The 24,697-nt window shown below is 36.3% G+C and overlaps 1 protein-coding gene across 1 annotated transcript; it reads left to right on the forward strand.

Moving 5' to 3' along the window:
- On the forward strand, nucleotides 1–24,341 carry LOC306878700 (rab11 family-interacting protein 4B-like). Its single transcript, XM_079431194.1, has 13 exons — nucleotides 1–328; nucleotides 8,680–8,896; nucleotides 9,034–9,222; nucleotides 10,300–10,428; nucleotides 12,641–12,676; nucleotides 14,521–14,620; nucleotides 17,718–17,821; nucleotides 18,062–18,202; nucleotides 18,762–18,843; nucleotides 19,495–19,632; nucleotides 20,087–20,236; nucleotides 21,448–21,591; nucleotides 22,224–24,341. Exons 2-13 carry the CDS (start codon nucleotides 8,712–8,714, stop codon nucleotides 22,338–22,340), a joined length of 1,515 nt encoding a protein of 504 aa, XP_079287320.1. The 5' UTR covers nucleotides 1–328; nucleotides 8,680–8,711; the 3' UTR covers nucleotides 22,341–24,341.
- Nucleotides 24,342–24,697: the final 356 nt, after the last annotated feature.

The raw sequence follows: 24,697 nt of genomic DNA on the forward strand, positions 1-24,697 counted from the left end.
AGAGATTGAGAAGGAGAGAGTAGCAGTGGATGAAAACCAGCAACTGCTGTCAGAGCTTCTGAGAGTGTGTGTGTGTGGTCAAGCAAGCCTGAATCATGCAGTGTGTTTGCACAAGTTTCAGAAACTGTTAGATTCATTGAAGAAGTAAGCATATGAAAATAGTCAGCATAAGGATTCGCTCTCTTTTCCTTGGCTGTGGATTACAGTAGTTAAGGTCTTTTGAACGGAAGCTTACCTGTTTGGATTTGAGTTGGATGACTACAGTGGATATTAGAAGTGGACTGTGAGGAGTGGAAGAGATCATGGCCACTCGGCTGTGAGAGACAGGGTAAGGAGCTCTTTGTATTGTGTTAAACAGAAGGAGGAAAGGACTTTTAGGAAATATAAGGAATTGATGTCAAGGGTTTCATGTTTGTATTGCTCACTCGTGGATTACCTTTACTTGTTACCTTCTCATTTTTGTTACTTCTCAAACTCGGTTTCATTTCTTTTCCCACAAGTCTGACATTCTTTACTACCACTAATATGCCTAGACTCTTTTTTTTTTTTTTTTAGTTCTCTGTCGTAAACTGTCTGATTGCCCTGCAGTCAGTTGATAATGAGATTAATTGTTAATTGAGGGCAGCTGACAACTTGTGTGCGCATAAACCTAAAAGTAATTTATAGTAACCGCAGACATTATCAATATGTAGGTCAAATTATGTATCGCAGTTGTTTTTGACCGTGACACTTTATGGTCTTTTCCGCAAAACTAAGAATCCCTTTAAAAAGGAGTTATTGCATATACTTTATGTATGTGGAAGGTCTCATGAGAGTGATTGACTTAGAAAGCCATTAAAACCTGGTAGAAGCTAGACTGTTATGAAGTTTTGTTAGAATATACTGACTGTAATCTCACAATCTGGTCTAACAAATGTAAGTCTTAATGATATAATTGACAATAATCGTGTTCCTGGTAGAACGCACCTCATCAAGTAACTAGACCAGCTTGAGCCAGGTCATTTAAAATGTATTCTAGGTGAGTGTTTTAGATATGATTTGAGTGTCACTGAATATGGATGTCAGTTGCTTAAATATCTGGTCCGAAACTGAAACCTTCAAACACAGAATTTCCTTAGAATTGTAATTGTCTAGTTTGTCACAAATTAAATACGCTGTTAAAACTGCTGCTGATAGTAGACTTTGGAGAAAGATCACCTTTACACAGAGTTTGGTTAACTTTAATATTGGATTTTTTAAATGCGTAACTTCATATTTTAAAGTTAAATTGTTAATGGAAGTATGTAAATGTGTTTGAGACAGTGTGGCAGCCCTGCTGTCCCTATATATCATTTTGCAGACATTTGTTATATCACCTGTCCCTCACCCTTGCTAACAGTCTTTCTTTTTCTTTCTCTCTGCTGTCTCCGTTAGTTTGAGTCTGCTAGATATAGACACAACAGGGGCATACTTGAATGTAATTGCCCACTTGACTTTCCACACACTTAGGCCTGGTTTCACAGACAGGGTTTAGACTAAACCAGGATTAGGCCATAGTTCAATTAGGACATTTAAGTCATTTTTATAAACATGCTTAGAAAAAAAACATTACTGGGGTGCATCTTGAGACAAAACAAAGGCACTGATATATTTTATGATCAGTCAGTGCAAGTTTATTTCAGTTGAAACAGCTCAGACTTACATTTTAGTCTAAGATCAGGCTTAAGCCTTGTCTGTGAAACCAGGGGAATATGTATTGTGTAAAATGTTCACACACCAACCTGCATAAAAATCTCTGAAAATCTGTCAGAATTGATATTTTAAGCACTAATCATTGTGACTTTTTTTATTAGAAAAAAAATGGAATTTAATATTTAGAACTCCTACAACATTTAAATCAGAGAATTATGCATTTGGGAAGTAAACCTGGTCTTTGCAGGGAGTTTTTGCTATTGACAAAACCGTTGTGTTTTTTTTTTTTTTTGGATTGCAAAAATTGCAGTGCATCACAGGATGGTGAGTCATTGGTTCCTGTGCATCAGCTCTGCTCTGATGGATCTTTTTGTTTTTTCCTGGGTGTGTGTGGGAGTGAAACCGTCTCCTCAGCTGAGTGAGAAATATTAATCAGTATGATACATTATACTGTAGTCATTATAAAAATGGAAAATACACTCGTCACTTCTGTTCTAAAACTGCGCTGATTCCAGATTTTGAGTATATAAGAAAATACCATGAGATGGGTCAAGATGTATATGCGGCAATAGACACTAGATTTTACATGGCAATAAATTCTAACACATGATCTCAGCTTACCTGTTAGCACACCCAGTTGTGCCAATGTGCAAATGCCTCTTGGAAATCCTCTCCCTGTCTCCTAAAATGATTTAATATTTAGCTGAACAGGCCCTGAATCAGTGGTCTGAATATTCTCATTAGAACATACTGTGTCTCACTATTTTTTTCCCTTTTTGTAATCACAATCTCTGATCAGTTTCACTTAAACACTGCAAAGAATTAGTAAGATATAGTGCAGCTAGTTTAGCTGTGACATCATGCTACCTCCCATAGGCCGCTTTGTATTGTCCAAAGAGTTTCTGGGCTTACAGCTGATAAATAAGAGCATTCCATAGAAATCCCTCAGCATAGTAACAGCTCCTCATGTGACAAAAACACCTGAGCCTGCTTTTGGCCCAATAGAGCAGTCAGGTTTTGTACAAAGTGCAGATTCTGTTGTGATTCTGAAAAAGGCTTCTTTTTTCCCCCTTTATTTATTTAAAAAAGAACAAAACAAAAAGTTACTTGTAAAGTATGGTTATTATCAGTTTGCTTTGGCAGGATCAAAAAGTAATGCATTCAGTTTTTTCTACCAGGATTACATTTTACTCCAGTGAATATTTGGAGCTGAATTTTGAAATTTTGAATTTCTGTGTTGGGACATACCTTAGTTTGTTTGGATACAAGCAAGGTATTGAATATTTTCACCATATCTGCTCCGGAAAGACATGGATTAAGTTACAATGGAACCTGCCATTAAACAATTCATTATAAAGCGTATTATTATTTATTTTATATTATAATTTATTGCACTAAAGCAATTTATATGAAATGTAAAGGTGTATTAACTAACACCTACGATAATTGAGTTATCTCATGTCCAATCAATCCAGGGTAGTTATTATAATGGTAAATTTTAAGATAATTTTTTAACAATGATTTGTGTTATTAACTCTTATTTGAAAACCTCATAGTTCTTGAGATATAGTAACATCTTGATATAGTCTGGTGGTTAATCTGTGACAACATCTCCAAGTAGACGCAGTCTCCTATACACGCTTTTGCCTGTGTATCTTTACAGACTAAAAGATTAAGAAAAGTGATATAAATCCAAAGTAAAATCATCCGTTGTGTAAACTAATGAACTTAACCAAGAGTCTGAAGACTATATGGGTAGAGCTTTTGCACATTTAACTTGCTTTTGATTCAAGTTAGTAAAGAGGCCTGATGAGGATTGCTATGGATTCTCTAGGCAGTGAGCAGTTAAATGGAGCTTATGATGATGAGCTGTTAATAAGATGGAAATGAGAACAGGGCCCGTGGGCTCTTTGGTTCAAGGGCGGACATGAGACGTCACATTCCAAAAAGGGTCTATGTATAGTAAGGGTCTAATGTACACTTTAGCTGCACCCATTCTGCCCTGGGGTAGGATTGTCCTTGGTGATATTGCATGAGTTTACCTTTCTAGCTTCTGTTGTTGCAGTTCATGTAATTACCTGACTAAACCAGTTTGTTGTTTTTGGAGCAGTGTTTCACCCTGCATGAAACAGAGACTTCTTCAAGAATTATGTAAGAGGTGGAGAGGTTTGTCATTGGTAAGTTTACTCTTCCTTGTGTTACTTAATCCTAGTATGAATCCAGTGACAAGTTTTTTTTTTGTTTTTTTTTGTTTTTCCTTTTCACTTCAGCTGGTTTCGAGTGATTTAATAATTGGTGCACCTCTTGCTTTCTGTCTCAATTAGATAGTGCTTGCTAACTGTTCATGTTCAAATGGTTAGTTAGGCCCCTTTTAGTTTTGCTTAATGTATTCATGATACAGCTGCCCACAGTGGCCTTGAAGCTGTTTGCTGAAGCCCATTAAAGTATTATATAGTGGCTGGTGGGTGGTATGTTTGTGACTTCTTAATGCATGGACTGGTGGAAGACTCACTCGTCTTTGACTAGACAATAAGTCATTGCTATTTAATACTTAACATTGTGTTTGTGCTGAAAATAGTTTTAGATATTGTACTCAATGACAGCTGGGAAAATCATGAGATGAGAACATAAAAGATGTCTAACAAAGTATATTTTCCTCATGTTAGAGTACACATTGTAAATCTATGTCATAGCAAACAATTGTTAATTGTGTACAGTCATGTCAGGTCTCTGAGGTTCACAAAGAACATGTTTTCAGACAGCATGCCTTTTCAGTTTCATGTATGGCATATTGTCTGAGTAAGCGATTACATAATGCCTGCAACTTACAAGTGTTTTCAACATCTGAAAAATACACTTTATATATAATAATTTTTTTCTGAATGTGAAAATTATTTTGGAGACCATTATGTAATATTATTTTAAAGGGGCGCTGCACTGTGAAATGCTATTGCCTTTTGTGTGTTTCACACATGCATAATAAAGCATTCAGTGTGTGCATGTACAAATCACTTTCTAGCATTTACAATGGAAGTTGGCATCGTTTATGTAAGAGCTTTCTGCAGGGCTTTGAATGTCATGTTTCAAGTTGCGGCGAGTTGTGTGCATTTATAATTGGGTGCTCAAACATACAGTAGGTGCACATACTCATACCCTGCTGTTATGAGACAGTCAAGGATCATATTGTTGGAGGAGGAGATCTATTCACAAATACAAGGGCACTTAATTACCTACATTTTGTGACCCGTTTTGATTTTTTCCTATGACACAGAATTTGAGAAAAGTGTGTGTTTGTTTTGTGTGTGAGAAAGAAGGTGGGAGAAAAAAACGCTTTTTGTGTGTGCATGCTTACTGCTTCTGTGTATGTAAGACCACTCACTGTTCAAGCAGCCTGACCACACACTGGCATTTTGTATCCCTGCCCCCTCATGTTCAGCACAACAGAATACTAAAGAGCTCTTTTTCTTTCTCACACACACACACACACACACCCACCTGCTGTGTGCTCAACTTACAAAAGTGACTGTTAGTTGTAGAGCCAGTTTGCTAAACCAGAGAAGCAGTGCGTTATTGATTTAAAAATTGGGAAGAGATTACAATATTGCAGTTCTGTCCATTCTTCTGCAAAGGAGGAACATTGGTGCCTGCCCCATTGTAGACATGTAGCTTTTGTTTTTGTTATAGGTCTGTCATGTTAAAGATTCCTTCATCATTTACTTGTTTTCCATGCCAAGACACATTACAAGCAGTTTACTTCCTTCTGTTTCTTTCTTCAATTTTCATTATTCGTTATTCAGTTTCAACTTTCCTGATAACACAATGAAAAAAAAAAACCTCATTAAAAGAATGACACTGTAGAAAAAAAACTAAGTATGGCATATTCTTCTATTTTTTTATAAAAATGCAACAAATTTTTACAACAACATAAAATTGATTTAGATGGGAGCCCTGATTATTAACCACACGACTGTATCAAGGTCAATATGTTTCTGAAACAATATTTGTAAATACATAATTTGTGATAACCTTAAATAATACATTTAAAACTTTTTGGAATATAATGATTATGATTTTTACTTCATGCAGTTTTCGTTACATTTATATGGTATAAATGGTGTAAATATTTTTTAGAACAGTATACAAACCTACACTCACCTAAAGGATTATTAGGAACACCTGTTCAATTTCTCATTAATGCAATTATCTAATCAACCAATCACATGGCAGTTGCTTCAATGCATTTAGGGGTGTGGTCCTGGTCAAGACAATCTCCTGAACTCCAAACTGAATGTCAGAATGGGAAAGAAAGGTGATTTAAGCAATTTTGAGCGTGGCATGGTTGTTGGTGCCAGACGGGCCGGTCTGAGTATTTCACAATCTGCTCAGTTACTGGGATTTTCACGCACAACCATTTCTAGGGTTTACAAAGAATTGTGTGAAAAGGGAAAAACATCCAGTATGCGGCAGTCCTGTGGGCGAAAATGCCTTGTTGATGCTAGAGGTCAGAGGAGAATGGGCCGACTGATTCAAGCTGATAGAAGAGCAACTTTGACTGAAATAACCACTCGTTACAACCGAGGTATGCAGCAAAGCATTTGTGAAGTCACAACACGCGCAACCTTGAGGCGGATGGGTTACAACAGCAGAAGACCCCACCGGGTACCACTCATCTCCACTACAAATAGGAAAATAGGCTACAATTTGCACGAGCTCACCAAAATTGGACGGTTGAAGATTGGAAAAATGTTGCCTGGTCTGATGAGTCTCGATTTCTGTTGAGAAATTCAGATGGTAGAGTCAGAATTTGGCGTAAACTGAATGAGAACATGGATCCATCATGCCTTGTTACCACTGTGCAGGCTGGTGTAATGGTGTGGGGGATGTTTTCTTGGCACACTTTAGGCCCCTTAGTGCCAATTGGACATCGTTTAAATGCCACGGCCTGCCTGAGCATTGTTTCTGACCATGTCCATCCCTTTATGACCACCATGTACCCATCCTCTGATGGCTACTTCCAGCAGGATAATGCACCATGTCACAAAGCTCGAATCATTTCAAATTGGTTTCTTGAACATGACAATGAGTTCACTGTACTAAAATGGCCCCCACAGTCACCAGATCTCAACCCAATAGAGCATCTTTGGGATGTGGTGGAACAGGAGCTTTGTGCCCTGGATGTGCATCCCACAAATCTCCATCAACTGCAAGATGCTATCCTATCAATATGGGCCAACATTTCTAAAGAATGCTTTCAGCACCTTGTTGAATCAATGCCACGTAGAATTAAGGCAGTTCTGAAGGCGAAAGGGGGTCAAACACAGTATTAGTATGGTGTTCCTAATAATCCTTTAGGTGAGTGTATATGAATACAGGGCTCGACAGTGCGAGCATTTCACTCGCATTTGCGACTAAAAATAGATGTGTGCGAACTGGAAAATGTATTTAGGAGCACAAGTGCGAATACAAAACAGCCTAACTTATACAGTAGCCTATAACAAACTATTAATTTATTCTGTTTATTTATGGAAAAATTGCGATGCAGCCTCATATGATTACTTTACAACTTTAAAAAGGCAACGTTTTAATTTAAATGAGCACAGATGAGAAGAAAAGCGGAGCGAGTTAAAGTGAAGACGCGCTGAATGACGCACATTCGCCACTAGAGGGCGCTGCCGTTACCCCGGTAACCCAGTAAACAAATCAGCTGCGCTACTTTCCTAAAACTGTGTAAATAATGTTTCACACTCACAGTCATTTAGATATTTATATTCGCTTTAGTCTTCACAATAGCATCAAATAATTCTTACTTAAAGACTTAATGAGCTATTTATTTTCAAACATTGTTTCTAAGCTAAAACATGGCCCATCCACTGATCTATAATAGAGAACAGTGGGCCTATCTACATATCAACGACTGATTCGTTATTATTGTTCAGAAACACAAGTTCCATTAGTTAACATGAAAAAAAACAATGACTGCATTTATTAATAATGCTATCTTAATTTCAACTTTTAATAATACATTATAAAATCAAAATTTGTCTTAATATAATTCAATGGAGCTAACATTAACTAGCATAGTTGTATTTTTTTATTAAATCAACATTAACAAAGAATATTAACTACTGTAACAATTAGCTATTGCACATTTTTAGTTAATGTTAACCTGCTTTAACTAATGTTAACAAATGGGACCTTACTTAACTATTGTTCTTTCGTTCATTTGAACAATCTTTTGCACTCTAATCTTGAAACACTTGTTTACTTTATATTTTTATGTATTTTTTATAAAAGTCTTTTAGTAAATTATCTTTTAATAAAGTTATTTAACCTGTTAGGAGGACAACACTTTTTTTCACTTAGAAATTATATATTGTGATTTAAAAACAAAAACATATACCGTGACAAAAGCTTCAATGATTATTGTGAAAATTTTATACCGACACAGTTTAAGACTATAACTAATTACATAATTAGCCTATTAAATAGTGTCTGAAGTAAAATTATTTAAAAACCTTGTGTACTTTCTGTATTCTGATCAATTAAATAATGGTGCTTGTAAATGTCTCTTTGTATCCCCTTATTAAGCTAAAACACCTAATTAGAAAAATTTGCATTGCGCCCCTAAATGTTTTTAATGCGCTCCTAAATTTTTTGACTTAGGAGCACATGTGCTCCTTGGGGAATAGGTAAGCGTCAAGCCCTGGAATACAAAGAATGTTTACATATTTAACACTATAAAGATTTTTCTTTTCTTTGTTGTATCCCTAAATTGTGTTCATTCACTAATATTACTAACATGGGTGAACTGATATTCATATTCACAGCTTGTGAGGCACCATAATATGGCTGTGATTATCATAGATAAATGCTGTTGTCATTCCCAGAGATTTTATCCGTGTCAGACATCCATGCGTTCATATTTTCATAATTGTTTCTATTCTTATGCAACACAGATTGGGTGTTGTGTGATTGTTCTAAAAGTTTAATGTCTTTTGCTTTTGACAGTACAGTGAGGACAGGTCGAGCTACTAGTTATCATGTCCATCCAGGAGGGCCCAGAGAGTCCAATGCTTGAGGATGAGGAGGGTGAGGAAGGCAGAGGGGTGGAGAGAGAGTCGGATAGAGACAGTGCAGTAGACAGCGCTCTGTCGTCGGAGATATCGGATGGAGGGAGAACTGCAGAAAAAGAGGAAGGGTTTGGGCTTTGCCTCCCAGGAGAAAAGTGAGTTCTTTTATCATGTTTTTTTGTGCACATAAGGCTGAATTTATGGATTTACAAATGAATTGAATAGTTATTGCTTTCATTGATATTAAGTGAAAAAACTAAGTCAATATAAATGCTTTTTTAATTTCCTCAAGGTGTGGTCAGATGTATAATCGCTCTGAGACTTCTGATCATTCTACACTTTCATCTGCTTCATTAAATGAGGAGCAGTTTGAGGACTATGGAGAAGGAGAGGATGGAGACTACAATCCTAGCAGCCCCTGTCCAGATGATGAGATCCGCATTAATGGATGTTCAGATCTGGGATCTTCTGTTTCCTCCAGGTGTGTTGTTATTATTATTATTATTATTATTATTATATATTTTTTTACATCTAACAACAACAGTACTGTCTCTCCCTCTGACTGCTCCAAAGCCTGTTTTCAAAGGGATTTACCTTAAAATGAAAGGATGATTAGTTTATAAATCCAGATATCTGCTTTCATTACACAAGATTTCTTTCAGCATGTAAATATTAGTGACTGTATTAGTGGATGGAACTGTCTGACTGTGGGAAATTTTGGAAATTATGGTTCTTTTTAGTGCTGACATACTATCCAAAATACTATCCAACTGGCTGGATTTGCAATATCAAACATATGTTTTTTATTTTATTTTTAGCACTGAGTAGAAAACAATTTTTATGCATTTTATTATTATTTTAAATCAATTTTGCTTGTTCTAAACATGTTTACCAGTCCCCCAAAACCTCTACTTTTTTCTATATCCTAATTTAGTATAGTAAAAAAATAATAATTTTACCTCTACTGTCCGCTTAGCCATTATATGTTAGTTAGATGTTGATTTGTAGTCAAATTAAACAAGGTCATCTGCTTCATATGATACATGTTCTGTCATCTAATATGCATATGTTTGCAAATCATAATATATTCCAGAAATAAAATGTTGTTTTTTGTAGCCCCAAAGCTTTTTTTAGTCAGATAAATGCTTTATATTTGTAAACAATCTACCACTGCCTCAAAGGATGGTGGTCATGTATCATAATGATTGCATCCTTGTACCTAATTTCTAAGTGCTCAAACTAATGGTGTTACAACTCCGTGTTACCACCATCCCCCAATCTTCTTTTTTTTTGGAAGTTGCATAAATGTACTTGGCTCAAATAACTGTTGAGACATGTTTGAATAGGTACGACGCTTCTGTTGGGTAGATTTTTATCAGACTTGGCTTACTAGAGATTCTCACTTTTTATTTTTGGCTTCCTTTGTTTTCACTAATGTATAGTATTTTTTCTACATTCTGCTTAGCTTGTTTAATGAATGTTTTCAGAATGCACAGCACATTTGATGTGCCATAAATGTGTTTGACCTTGTCTCTCTCCCTCTCCGTGTTTCCTCCAGTACTGGTCAGACTCCTCGGAAGATGCGCCATGCTGGTGACCAGATGGATGTGTTTTGCTCTCAGTGTTGTAAGAGGGTCAGTCTGCTCAATGACCTGGAGAACAGGCTGAAAAACCTCAAAACCAACAGGTACTGCATAAACTACAGTTTAAATCTGTTATTTGAAAGATAAAGTTAGAAAATACTTTTTCACCCAGATGGGTTTGTCATACACTGGGTGTAAGCTCATCTTCAGCAAGACTCCTTGTTCGAGTTAAACCTTTGAAATAAGAGTTAAGTGAATATTGCCTTGTCTAGTTTCTCTTCAATAATGTAAAAGGAGTGACCCCTCACATCTGGGAAATAAACTTTTAAGTGGCTTGGAAACCACGTTAGAGGCGCTTTGAGAGGATTAGTGTTTATCAGTTCTACATTGTCTTCCTGTGGGCTACAATAGACCAAATTAAAGCAACAGTGTAATAGAGGCAGAGTGTTCCTCAAGGAGTTAATGTGAGTACATGAGAACACAGCTGAGGTGGAGGAGCTTTGATATCTTGCTGCAGTCTCTCTGCACCACGAATGATTCACTTCCTTTTCCATACATCATTCATCCCACCACTTTAGAGCCCATTAGAGCTTTATTAGGCATCGGGAAGTGAGCTACACACACATCCACACATTTATCTGACTCTGCGCAGTCTGTATTTTGCTGTCTCTCTTTGTCTCTGTATCATTCTCATTCACATCCACATGAAACAACACATGAACAACAGGCAAACCCTTCTGAGGTTTTGGATACTTTTCTTCACCCTTGATAATTTCCAAGATTTCAAGTGAGTTTGCTTGAACTTTTTGTTTCTTTTGAAAGGGCTTGTAATAAGATTCTCATATCTTAGCCTCTCAAAACAGAGGATGAAATAGGAATTGGATCAGATAGACCGAGGGATTTTGGTGAAGAGAGTATCATACTATAGAAGGGAAAGAAAGAAAAAATTACAGGATGGGCTATGGGATAGAGAGCAGGAATGAAAGCTAAATGCCCTGTCAGCAGGCTGCTTCAAGAAATGCAGTAGTTCACACCTCATTCTGTCACTGCTAGAAAAGCTATGTCGGCAATAACTCTGTGTGTGTGTGTGAGAGAGAGTGAGAAGAGTGAGAGAAGAGAGAGAGTTTTGTGTATGAAACTTTAGTATGTGCTTTCCCATAGAAATGATTAATATTTGAATTCTGAGTGGACATTGAAAACTTGAACAGTCTCATAGAAAGGAAACCATTAACATTCACATGCTTTCTGCTCTTGTTGTGTTGAGCTCTTCTCCACTGCAACTATTCAAAGACCTTTTGTGAGCTTTGTTAAGGTTGGAGGTATGTGACCTGATGTTCGTGTCAGGGCCAACGCTATATTCAAATATATTGTGACTGAGTGAGTCTGGGTTAAGTGCAAATAATGAAATGCCCAAAAATAGAATGAAGCCTCTGGAACTTTCCACTAAAATAGGTACAATTTGATGTCCCATTACTTTAAAAAAAAAAAAAAAAAAAAGCATCAGACACACAAATCTCATGTTTTTGTTTAGAGAATTATTATCTACTAACACATAATTAACTAGCATGTCTATATCACCCCTATGATTAGGTGATTTTGATCTGTTATTCAGTTAATTGTTGTACAAATCTATTGTTTTTTTAATTATTTTTCGTAACAAATTTTCAGCAAGAATGTAATGTTTTACAATCAATAACAATTTTCGGTAACACTTTATTTTAACGTGTCCTTGTTACACATGTTACATGTACTTACTATTATAATAACACTTAATTATGAATAATTACATGCAAGTAACCATAAGCCAAACGCTAATCCTAACCATATTGTAAGTACATGTAGTTACTTAATATTACTCGGTACTTAAATGTATAATTAATTACATTGTAACAAGGACACCTTAAAATAAAGTGTAACCCAATTTTCTTCATTTTTATACAAGTATAGCATCCGATACATTTATCAAAGTCAGCCATTCAGTTCATTAAGTTATTATAAAAACATGGGGATTTTAAGTTCAATAATAACTACAAACCATGCAAACCAACCCTCATATATACAGTAAATATACAGTATATGTTTTACTGAACAATTGTTGAAAAAGAAACATTTTCACAAATATCAAACTGAGGGATTTACACAATTTATTACTCATTTATTGTCTCCTTTACTTTGGTGTAATTTTATTCTGTATTCAAATGCTTTGGCCATACTGTAACACAAATGTCATGCCAATAAAGCAACTTGAACTTGAACTTTATTCACACCTGCTAATATGTTGACGTTCTAATTAGCTCTCCTTTGTTTGTTTTCCAGCCCAAACAGAAAGATCTCCAGCACTGCATTTGGAAGGTAGATCACTCAATATTTCTATGCTCTGTGTTTGTTTGTGTAGTCTATGCTGCTGTTAATCATTACTGTGTTTGTTTCCAACTCCCTCACTGTTTTGACTGTGAGCTCCTCCTGTGGTTAAATGTGATATCAATATTAAACACAATGTGAAGTCAGCTTGGGAAAGGAATGTCAGCTCTATTCTAATTGAGATGGTTTTAGTGAAAGGTTATACTCCAGTGATAAGCCAACTGAAGATTTATAATGGAATAGAAGCACATAGAATGGAAATTTACTAAATATGTGCTCTATACCAGTATTTGCTTATGTACCCCAACAGCCCCTCATAAGGTCACATCAAAGCAGAAATGTGTTCTTCATATTAGCTTGCATTTTAAATATGGTGTGAAATCTGTCTATTGTGATTAATGAGAACACCATTTCCTTTTTATGGTTGTAAAATGAAATATGTAACCATAGACCTACATATGTCTCTCATGAGTCTAAATCTGCTTGAAAATAATTCATTATTAATATTATAGATATTAAATTTAGATTTTCATTGAGGTTCCAGACTTAGAATATTATGGTTTGTGGCATAGTTGGGGTTAAGCATAATGACACTATTTCGACACACTATTTCCCGTCTAAATACTGTAAAGCTGATATAAAGCCATCCAGCTTTAGATCAAGCTGATGTAAAGCTGCTTTGACACAATTTGCATTGTTAAAAGCACTATACAAATAATAGTGACTTGACTTTACTTATGTTACATTGTTTTAATATTGAAGATTTGCGTTAATTTAAGAGATTGCACCCCATGCTGATACAATTTCAGAAGTAAGCAATCTGTGTTTATTTGACTGAATTTACTACACCAGTTGTATCTGCTGTATGATATATATACATGCTGTATGATATATATACACACACACACACACACACACACACACACACACACACACACATATATATATATATATATATATATATATATATATATATATATATAATGTATATGTGTATATGCAAGAATCTGATCAAATGTTGCGTGGGAGTGTAAACGTTGGGTGGCAAAAACAGTGTGTGTGAATGGCAGTTTTTCTTGTCCCTTTGGCAAACAGTCTCCTCCTCTAAATCACAGTGACAAGATGAAAGTGGCCTGCCGCAGCTGACCTGAGTGTGAGAGAGAGGGAATAAGCAGAACCACAGGGAGAGACTGATGTGTGTAATTTATATAATGGATTCTCATGTGCAAAGTCAGTGCTTTATTGAGAATGACACACAGTAATATTAAAAAAAGAAAAACGACAACCAAGATCTGACTCTGCAGAAGAGTTATGTGAATGTGCAGTGTACACGCAAGATTACGGCTCTCAGAGGCTAATGCAAGTGGGACAAGAGAATAGCGTGCGTGTCTGCGCATGCGCTTGTATCTGCTGTTTGGTTCTGTGTGGGTGTGTCGACTGGATTGGACACTGCACCAGCTCTCACAATGCCTGTACTGGTCAGTCCCTTCTCTCCCTCGTCACCGCAGTGCTCCTAAAGATGCTCAGGCATGGAATATAGATTCATAGAATGGATGATTGGTCTGCTGCAGTGATGCAGCATGGGTAATGTAGTTTGCAAGTATTGATGCTGCAGTGTAGTCCAAACCATCCATAGGTCTGAGCCTGCAGAGAGGTAAGTGTGACATTATTCTTGCAAAGTATAGCTGTCAGCATGGGATCTGAATGCTGAGGATGCACAAAATGAACTGGTGTGGCGTGGGATGAAACAATATAATGTAATTGTAATGTTAGTGTGATGCATTATAGTATCTTCTTAACTTATCTTGTTTATGTGTGTATTTTGGGTCCAACAGGCAGCTGCTCCACAACAGTAACCTCAGCAGTAGTAACGGCAGCACAGAGGATTTGTTCCGTGACAGCATTGACTCCTGTGAAATAGACATTACTGAGAAGGTAAAATCCCCTCAACGTACACTCACTTCCTTCCTGAACACAGCACTGTGAAGACTGCATCACCAATGCAGTCTATCTTAGGAGTGTCTTATTAAACACACGCTTTGTCCTGACCTGCGCTCAGGAAATCACATCCGTAGATGTAAGCTTCTTAATGCAGGGGGTCAAATGGGTCCAGATGATGCTGATGGCTTAAATTGGATTTTGTCTGTTTGGGTGTGCACTGTTATGTCCCAATTGTTGATTTTAATTAAACGAACAGATTTCAGAATTTTTCATCAAAATGTCTTGGAAACTTTTTAACCTTTTCATTGCCTTTATGTATAGATTTTAGTGTTTTCCAGACACAGACTTTCGATCTTAAAATATGATACACACACACACATTATATATAATTTTGCCTTAAAAAAAAAGTCAACTAACACCACAAATATTAGTGAAGTGAAGTGAAGTGACATTCAGCCAAGTATGGTGACCCATACTCGGAATTCGTGCTCTGCATTTAACCCATCCAACGTGCACACACACAGCAGTGAACACACACACACCATGAACACACACCCGGAGCAGTGGGCAGCCATTTTATGCTGCAGCGCCCGGGGAGCAGTTGGGGGTTCGGTGCCTTGCTCAAGGGCACCTCAGTCGTGGTATTGAGGGTGGAGAGAGCGCTGGACATTCACTCCCCCCACCTACAATTCCTGCCGGCCGGAGACTCGAACCCGCAACCTTTGGATCATGAGTCCAACTCTCTAACCATTAGGCCACGACTTCCCTTTAATTACATTAAAATGTAATTTTCACCACACAATACAATACAATACACAAACATAAGTACATAATTCAAGATACTTGAGTGGTGGAAATCATGGATTATGATGTTTCATAAAAATTACAGAATTCAGCTGCGATACATGTCCACTGTTGGACCTTGTTAGCATACACATTAAGTAAACTAGTGTCTAAATGTCCACAAGGCCAAAAGGGCTTATAGTAAAAAAAACAACAACAATCTGTTATGTTTTGTTTTTTGAAACAGGATCACTATAGGTTTGTACACACACATGCTTTTCAAACTCTTAACCTGCACTGTTGTTGCAAAACTTTTGGTCACACTTTATATTAGGTGGCCTTAAATACTATGTACTTACATAAAAAAATAAGTGCAATGCAACACTTTTGCTGCTCTTGCGGTGGGATATGGGTGAGGTTACGGACAGGTTTGGTGGTATGGGTAGGTTTAAGGGTGGGTTAAGGTGTAAGGGATGGGTAAACAGTGTAATTATAAATGTAATTGCAGAAATTAATTACAGATGTAACTACATATAGGTATTTTTAAAAATATAAGTACAATATAAGAACATGTATGTACACAATTGCATTGTATCAAATGATTAATTGAAATGTAAGTACATACAGGTACATCTCCAAAAATTAGAATATCGTGAAAAACTGAATTTTTTGTAACTTATTTAAAAAAGTGCAACTTTCATATATATTTTACATTCATAACATGTAAAGCAAGACATTTCAAAAGTTTTTTTTTGTTTTAATTTTGATGATTAGAGTTTACAGCTCATGAAATTAAAAAAATCCAGTATCTCAATATATTAGAATATTTATATTTGAGTTTCTTTAAACGACCAGCTCTACAGTATAAATTTAAGGTATCTCTTGTTCTTTGAAACCACAATAATGGGGAACACTGCTGACTTGGCAATGGTCCAGAAGACGATCATTGACACCCTCCACAAAGAGGGTAAATCACAGAAGGTCATTACGGAAAGGTGTGGCTGTTCACAGAGTGCTGTATCAAAGCATATTAAATGCAAAGTTGACTGGAAGGAAGAAATTGGGTAGGAAAAAGTGCACAAGCAACAGGGATGACCGCAAGCTTGAGAATACTGTCAAGCAAAGCTGATTCAAACACTTGGGAGAGCTTCACAAGGAGTGGATTGAAGCTGGAGTCAGTGCATCAAGAGTCACCACGCTCAGACCTCTTCAGGAAAAGGGCTAACAAGCCACTTCTGAAACAGAAACAACGTCAGAAGCATCTTACCTGGGCTAAAGAGAAAAATAACTGGACTGTTGCTCAGTGGTCCAAAGTCCTCTTTTCAGGTAAATTTCAATTTTGCATTTCATTTGGAAATCAAGGCCTGGAGTCTGGAGGAAGAGTGGAGAGGCACAGAATCAAAGCTGCTTGAAGTCCAGTGTGAAGTTTCCAAAGTCAGTGATGATTTGGGGTGCCGTGACGTCTGCTGGTGTTGGTCCATTGTGTTTTATCAAGTCCAGAGTCAATACATCTGGCTAACAGGAGATTTTGGAGCATTTTATGCTTCCATATGCTGACAAGCTTTATGGAGATGTTGATTTGCTTTTCCACCAGGACTTTAGCACCTGCCCACAGTGCCAAAACTTCCAAGTGGTTTTCTGACCATTATATTACTGTGCTTGATTGGCCAGCCAACATGCCTGACCTGAACCCCATATGGAATCTATGGGATATTTTCAAGAGAAAGATGAGAAACAGTCGATCCAACAATACAGACGAGCTGAAGGCTCAATAGTGGCTCAGCAGAGCCACAGGCTGATCGCTTCCATGCCATTCCTCACTGATGCTGGAGTTTGTGCTAAAGGAGCCACGACAAAGTGTTGAGTGCATAAATGAACATACTTTAAAGAACTTGAACTTTTCTGCTTTGCAAATCTTTCTTTTGATTGATCTTATGAAATATTCTAATATTTTCAGATACTGGATTTTGACTTTCATGAGCTGTAAGCTCTAATCATCAAAATGAAAAAAAAACAAAACATTTGAAATGTCTTACTTTACATGTAATGAATCTAAAATATATGTGAAAGTTTCACTTTTTGAAATGTTACAAAAAAATTCATTTTTTTTTAGATGTACCTGTATTAGTTATAGCCACCTAATATAAAATGGAACCAAACTTTTATTTTTCTTTCTTTTGAATGGGCAATTCAGGGGTTATGTTTCAGTGCTGACAGCCATTCAGACTAAACTGGTTCAGAAACAACTACTAAGTCAGAGCTATTCTGCAAGTGATAGTAAGATTTGCATATTCTAACTTTGTTACAGGTGAGTTACTTGGACAAGAAAGTGACAGAGCTGGAAAATGAGATTCTGATGAACGGGGATGTGAAGTCGAAGCTGAAACAGGAAAACATACAGTTGGTTCACAGGTAAATCGCTACTCAAAGTCCACCCACCTACTCTTCAGAGGTTCATTTCATTGGAACTATGTTATATGCATATGTATTTGCATACTTCTCTTTAAACCGCAGATTCTTTCCACTAGCAAAACCTTCCATGAAAATAGTCCTAACAAAAGTTTTGCATTTGCTAAATGCTAAAAGGTCAAAGTGGGCTTCAGCAGGACTGACACAATATTCATGATTATGATGAGGACTATGCTTCAACAGGATTCATGAGTTGGAGGAGCAGCTAAAAGACCAGGAGACCAGAGCGGAGAACATGATGGAAGAGGAGCTCAGGAGACACAGAGAGGCCTACAGCCGACTGGAGAAAGACAAAAACACACAGATAGAGCTGCTCACAAATAGGTTGGCTCATCTCAAGACCAGAACTGCAATTTTTTTTTTCTCTTATTTTCCAGTAAAATTATCTAAACATTTTTAAAACAAGATAATTTTTCATAAATCTAACTAAACGCAGTTAAAACAAGAAAAATGCTTTGCCTGTGGGTTAAGAAAAATACATTTAATTCTGTGTTTTGAAAACAAATTTGATTGAAAATATACCAAGATAAACAAATTTAATTCTAAATGTTTAGATTTTTTTTTTTATTATTGGAAAACAGGGCAAAAATATTAATAATACTATTATTTGTATCATGCAGTATAATGCTTTTAATTTTATTTTGAGGTTTTACACTGTCCATTGTCCCACAGTTTCCCACCACCCCTCTTCCTGTATTAATGCACTTATAATATTTATAAAGCAGTCTCAGAGTGTTAGACAGAAGAGTGACAGTTGAGCCACTGATATTTCATCCAGAAATCTTCATCTAGAATTTTTTATTCTCAGGGTGATAGAGCAGTGGAGGCTTATTGCAAGAGTATGATGGATGGCTTGTTTTTATTTTATTTTTCTCACTGGCAGAGTACACCAGCTAGAGGAGGAAAATGGAGGGATGGCAGTAAGCATGAACAGACTGAAATCCCAGACCGAGAAACTGGATGACGTAAGATATTTGTATTTTACAGTAACTGAAGGAGAAAATTGAGGAAATTGACCATTGTGATTTAAGGTGAAGGAGATGCAAACAAGGATGTGTGAATGCTTGTAATGGCGCTGCTTTTTTAAATGTTTAGAATAAAATTAATTCCTCATGCCTGTTAGTATTGCAAAGATATATCTGGGAGTTTTCACTCTTTCAAAAACATGAACATATGATTATGAAAGTAGTAAAGTATTTGAAAAGTGTTTTCTAAATGTCCATAGAACCAGAAGTGCTCATAGGTAATAAATAAATAAACAGACAAACAAACAAACAAACCAAGGCTTTGATGGTATCTGAAAGTATTGTAGTATGTAAAAATTGTTTTCTAAATGTCCACAGATCCAGAAGTGCTCATAGGTAATTATTAAATAAATAAATGAACAAAACAAACCAAAGCTTTGATGGTATCTGTTTTAATAAATTATCACATCAAAATTATTTTTAAATATTAAAAAATGACCCAATAGTGATTGTGCAAATAAATGAGAGATTCACACAAAACTATGCATATATAAAAAAAAAAAAAAAAAAAACACATTTCTTTCTTTCCTTTTCTTTATAAATGTTACCTATTTGGCTGTATGCATACATTTTTTGTTTGTGTATGTAAAGGAGAGACAGCGGATGACAGATAAGCTGGAGGATACAAGCTTGCGGTTGAAGGATGAGATGGATCTGTACAAGAAGATGATGGACAAGCTACGGCAGAACAGAAATGAGTTTCAGAGGGAAAGATATACCATGCAGGAGGTAAGGCCGTGTGCTGAAGTTTCCAGTGGGCAAAAAGTACAGTAAATTTCAGAAAGCGCTGCGAAACAGTAAAAGTATTCAGCAAACTGTTAAAAGCTAAGGTTGTCTACTTGTGTGTCAATTTAAGATGTAGTCACCCAAAAATATTTAGAGATAGAAAAGAGTGGCAGAACCTTGGGCAGGTTTACTTGACCTCAGGCTTAAATGGATTGTGTACTTAAAAACCACATACAAGTCAAACACTGAGAGGAAGCTACTCAAGCATAGAGAAGACTAAGAAGCATATTCTATTCACTAGTATGTTGAAATTAATTTATTCATTTAGTCTAGAGCTACCTTTATGTTTGATTCTGCCTAAAGGCTATACAGCACTCGTGTACCTGACTGTCAAATTTAAAATAGTAATGTTAGCCGTTCAGTAGCTTAGTGATTTTTCTGTTTCGTTTATGATCAGCTAATTGAGGACCTTCGGCGAGAACTCCAAATATACAAGCTGGAGGCAGAAGGAATGGGGAGTGGCCGCAGATCTTCCATTAGCCTATCAGAATACAGCACTCGAACACGTGAGAGTGAGTTGGAACAGGAGGTCAAGAGACTAAAACAGGTGAGAGAGATGGAAAGCTGGTAACTTGATCTTCTAGCAGGTGTATTTCCTATGGAGTAGGCTACGGTAGTTCTGTGTAGTCAGATCTTTGAGAAACAGAATGAGTCCTAACTATTTTCCATTTTCACACACAACTATGCATATATATATATATATATATATATATAAATTCTTTCTTTCTTTTTCTTTATAAATGTTACTTTTCAACCTCTTGGAACTGGATGTGATATAACTGGAACTGTGGTTCCTCCAGGAAAGGCTGTAAACGTAATTCAGACACAGTCTCCACTTTTTGTTTTAAAAAGCAAAGAAAGCACAATAAAACAGTGATACCAAAAATCATTTTTTTCAATCCCCTGTCTCTTATTTAATCTTGTTTACTCTGTGTACATACAGAGGAGCATTTCCAAGGACATGCCCTTTGACCTCCAGGAGCTTGTGTCTGCTCAGGCACGACTCTGTCCGAGTCTGATGGTAAACTGTAATTCCTGTGCAGATTTAATATCATTTAATTAACCACTAATGTGTTCATTCACAAGGCGTCTATTTTCAGATTATCTGACAGACTGACATGCCTTCTCACTTAACATCTAATATAGCCACACTTTTTTGTAGATTGTAGATTTTGTAGTTTCATGTTCCTGTCAAAAGAAGGGGATAACTACAAAATACCATAGAAGTGCTATTACACTAAATATCATCAATATCACCTCTTGCCCACCGTGGAGTTAGAGCCATGTTTCTCAAAGCTTTCTGTTTTCATACTACTCTAATTTTCCATTTCCTGCACTCCACTGATGCTTCAGTCTTAAAAAAACACTCTCACCCATGCAAAACTCCATTCACATACTTTGGCGTGATACAAATAGTGAAATCACCTGGTGCTATTATACTAAATATGAGTGCACTTGGACACAGCTTGAACAATCAAATTAGAGGGCTGGAACTAATTGTGGTATAAAGTAATATAGTGTTTCGTCTTGTGTATGTCTGTTATAAAAAGATCTAATACTTTTTTCTAATCTAGAGTCATTGCGTAATCATCTCAAACCAGATTACCATCATTTACTGCTTTCTTTTGCCAACAGAAGCTGGCTAACCAACTCTCTTGTTTCAGTTAACAAGGCCACGATAAGGAAAAGGAAAAACAGGATAACTTCTGGATCATCTTTTGGGGGTAAATTGTAACGCCTCCCTCTTTCCTATCATAGGAGAACCAGAAACTGAGGGAACAGAATGAAGATCTAAATGGTCAGCTTCTCAGTCTGAGCCTCCATGAGGCTAAAAACCTGTTTGCCACACAGACAAAAGCGCAGTCTCTGGCCATGGAGATTGATCATGCCTCCCGTGACCAGGTAAGAGAAGTAGAGGACTTTGTTCTGACTATTTTAAACAAAGAGTACATGACTATGGTTTACTGATAAAACTGGATAATATTAGTGGAAGTCTGTAAATAAAAACACCTTTTAATGTGTACCAGTAAGCAATAGAACACTATGAAGCATGTTTCTTTTTCTGGAACGTTCTCTGAAAAGGGCCTCTAGTGCCATATACAATATAAACTAAATTAATTAATTTTGTGAGGTACTTAAAGGAATAGTTCACCCAAAAATGAAAATGATTTACTCGCCTTCATACCATTCCAGTGGAGAAGAAAAAAACAAACAAAACCAATGTTCTGTGGAACACAAAAGGAGAAATAAAATACAATGCGTTCTGAAATGTTCATTAGCATTATTGGGACAAACGTTTTCTGAAACCACCAATAGCTTTGTGTGAGGAACAGGCCAAAAATTCAAGTTGTATGTGTGTGTGTTAATCTTGACCTCCTCAGTAGTTCTCAAATCTCATTCAAATTGTAAAATGTTTGGCAAATTTTCTGTTTCTTTTTTTTTTCTTTGTTTAGCTTACAATGCACTGACAGATTTTGGAGACCTGTCCAATTAACCAGTCCTATACCATTCTAAACTTGTTTTGATTCCCACAGTTGATGGAAGCCCTCAAGGAACAAGAGGATATAAACTTCAGACTCAGGCAATACATGGACAAGATAATTTTATCTATTCTGGATCACAACCCGTCTATTCTGGAAATCAAAGACTAAAAGCCTGTCATAAGGTGTTTAGAATCTTAACAGTGGATCTAGAGCTCCCCCTGAGGTACCACTGAACCTCAAATGACTTGTGCCTCGGAATGCACAATAACTACAATGTGCTGGTGTTTTGTGCACCTTTCTTATGCTACAAAAATCTAAAATATACTGGTGAAATTTTTCATGCACTTTTATAGGGCATTTTTGCTGCTCTGTACAACACAAGGGAGTTTTTCACTGGAATGTCATTATGGTTACTGAACTGCACCAACTAATATGTGAATATATGACACTGGTTGTTCACAGAGTTTTTTTGCATTATACGGATGGTGTATGTTTGCTGAGTTTGCACTGGGGATGTGATGAGAGGCTGAATGATAAAAAAGGAATATTTACCTATTTGATGGCCATAGAAGCCTGTCCCATTGAAAGTTGCTGAGTATGATCCGAGGAAAGAGACGTTTGTGGGTATACTTGTAATGATTTTGGTGAGCGAGTTTTTGACTGTCTTCCTATTATAAATGGCCAGTGAGGGAACAATGTAAGGAGAGACAAATTAGAAGAATAGGGGAGAGGTAATTGAAACTCGACCTGGAACTTGATAACGCTGCCTGTTGTAAAAGAAATCCATTTTAGAGCAGGGCAATGCTCTAGTCTGTGTTTGCAATGTTTATTCTGACATTATATGCAGTATGTGTGCTTCAAAAGGAAGTGAAAATTCGAGAGGCTGAATGTAAAATGTCATTGTGAATGTATCAAACAAGTAGTATTTCAGGTTATTTATGGGCTTTAGCATAATAGTTTTAAGACCTGTCTGTTCATCAGTTGAATTATGTTCTTAATAGCCTTAAAGGGACTTGCACTTGTTCTTCCAAACTAAAATAATATTGTTATTAATTTCAAATGCACAATTCTCACAATTTTCTATAATGTGATTTGAATACAAATAAACATACATCAGATAATACAGGTCTAAAACACAAAAAAACTGACATTTGTGTTCTTATCGCAGGAAGGCTTCATATGTTGAATGTCAGACATTTTTAAAATGGTCTTTTTTTAAAAAAGAAAAAAAGTGCCCCCTACAGTTACACATTTCTCTTAATTCAGTCAATAGATTGTATGTGATGGCAATATAAAACATTGATTTATTCTGTGCTGATCTAGGCACATTCAGTATATATGATTCCATAAATTTCATATTTTCTCATATAAATGCCTCCTATTTCCTTGTAGTATTTGTGCTTTTCACTCATTAGTTAAAACCTCAAGTAAACCCTTTTTCAGTCACAAATTAAATAATTGCTGAGCTATGTTACACTTTATACATGTGTGCGGGGTTTTTAAAAACTTGTAAATGATGTAAAGAAATGACCTTTTTACTTGTGCCACTCATTGCTTTTTCATTGTTTCTCAGTTTACTTTGTGAATACTTTTATCTGATTATAATACTGATTATTTCTTATTCTCTTTACGTTTATGGAGGCGGCGCTGGAGAAGGCAGCAGTATTAGTTTTGCCTGTTTATGAGAGAGCAAACTAACTCAGTGGCTCATGTCGTCACAACATGCTGAATGGTGACACACTTTAATCCAAAAAAGGGTATCTGTAGACTGGCACAAAATATATACCAATTGTATTTAATTTTCTGCATAAGATTAATCTGAAATGCCTTAGAAATACTTATGACTGTGGGCTTATTTCTGTTTCAGATCTAAATTTGATCAAGATGTGCATATAGGCATTTACTTTTGCATGTCAGGTGTTACTGAAATTACTGAACTTGAACATGAGTAATTAACAAACTGATCTTTTAAAATAAAACAATACAAAATTCCATATGTGGGTTTGGTATATACAGTACATGACCCTGTATTCAAGACTGATGCAAAGAGAATCAGCAGATAGGTTTATACAATTTGAAAATTTTATGAATCTCGTGACATATACATGTCAAGCAAAGAGTGATAGTCATATAGATCATGATACAATGAAGATAGTATTCCAATAAGGGAAAGAAAAAAAAAATAAGGAAAAGGAAAGCAAAGGAGATCACAAACCGCATGGGGGCATATGAACACCTGCTATTGTCATGTCATGCTATAGCCTACAATAATTTACATACATTTTTTTGGGGGGGGGGTTCTCAGGTGGAAAGATACATGGTAAAGTTGCGTTCACTAGAATAGTTGAAACTGTTCATGTGTTTAAAAAATAACTTCTGCTGGAACAAAGGCTGCACAGATGCCTACAAGGCATATTTTTACTTAACACGTTGAATAACAATAACAACAAACACTCTTAATAATTTATATTGTTACTGTTCCTTGTTTCATCATAGCACAGAAGATTAAATGAAAATGTAAAACA

This window comes from Barbus barbus (genome assembly GCF_936440315.1).
Source record: "Barbus barbus genome assembly, chromosome: 13".
In the NCBI taxonomy this organism is placed as follows: domain Eukaryota; kingdom Metazoa; phylum Chordata; class Actinopteri; order Cypriniformes; family Cyprinidae; genus Barbus; species Barbus barbus.

Excerpts from the sequence above, each read along its gene's own strand:
- LOC306878700 (XM_079431194.1), top strand. The coding sequence starts at position 8,712 with ATGTCCATCCAGGAGGGCCCAGAGAGTCCAATGCTTGAGGATGAGGAG. Across the intron at positions 9,223-10,299 it reads GGATCTTCTGTTTCCTCCAG|TACTGGTCAGACTCCTCGGA; the intron begins GTGTGTTGTTAT and ends TGTTTCCTCCAG. Across the intron at positions 14,621-17,717 it reads AAATAGACATTACTGAGAAG|GTGAGTTACTTGGACAAGAA; the intron begins GTAAAATCCCCT and ends ACTTTGTTACAG.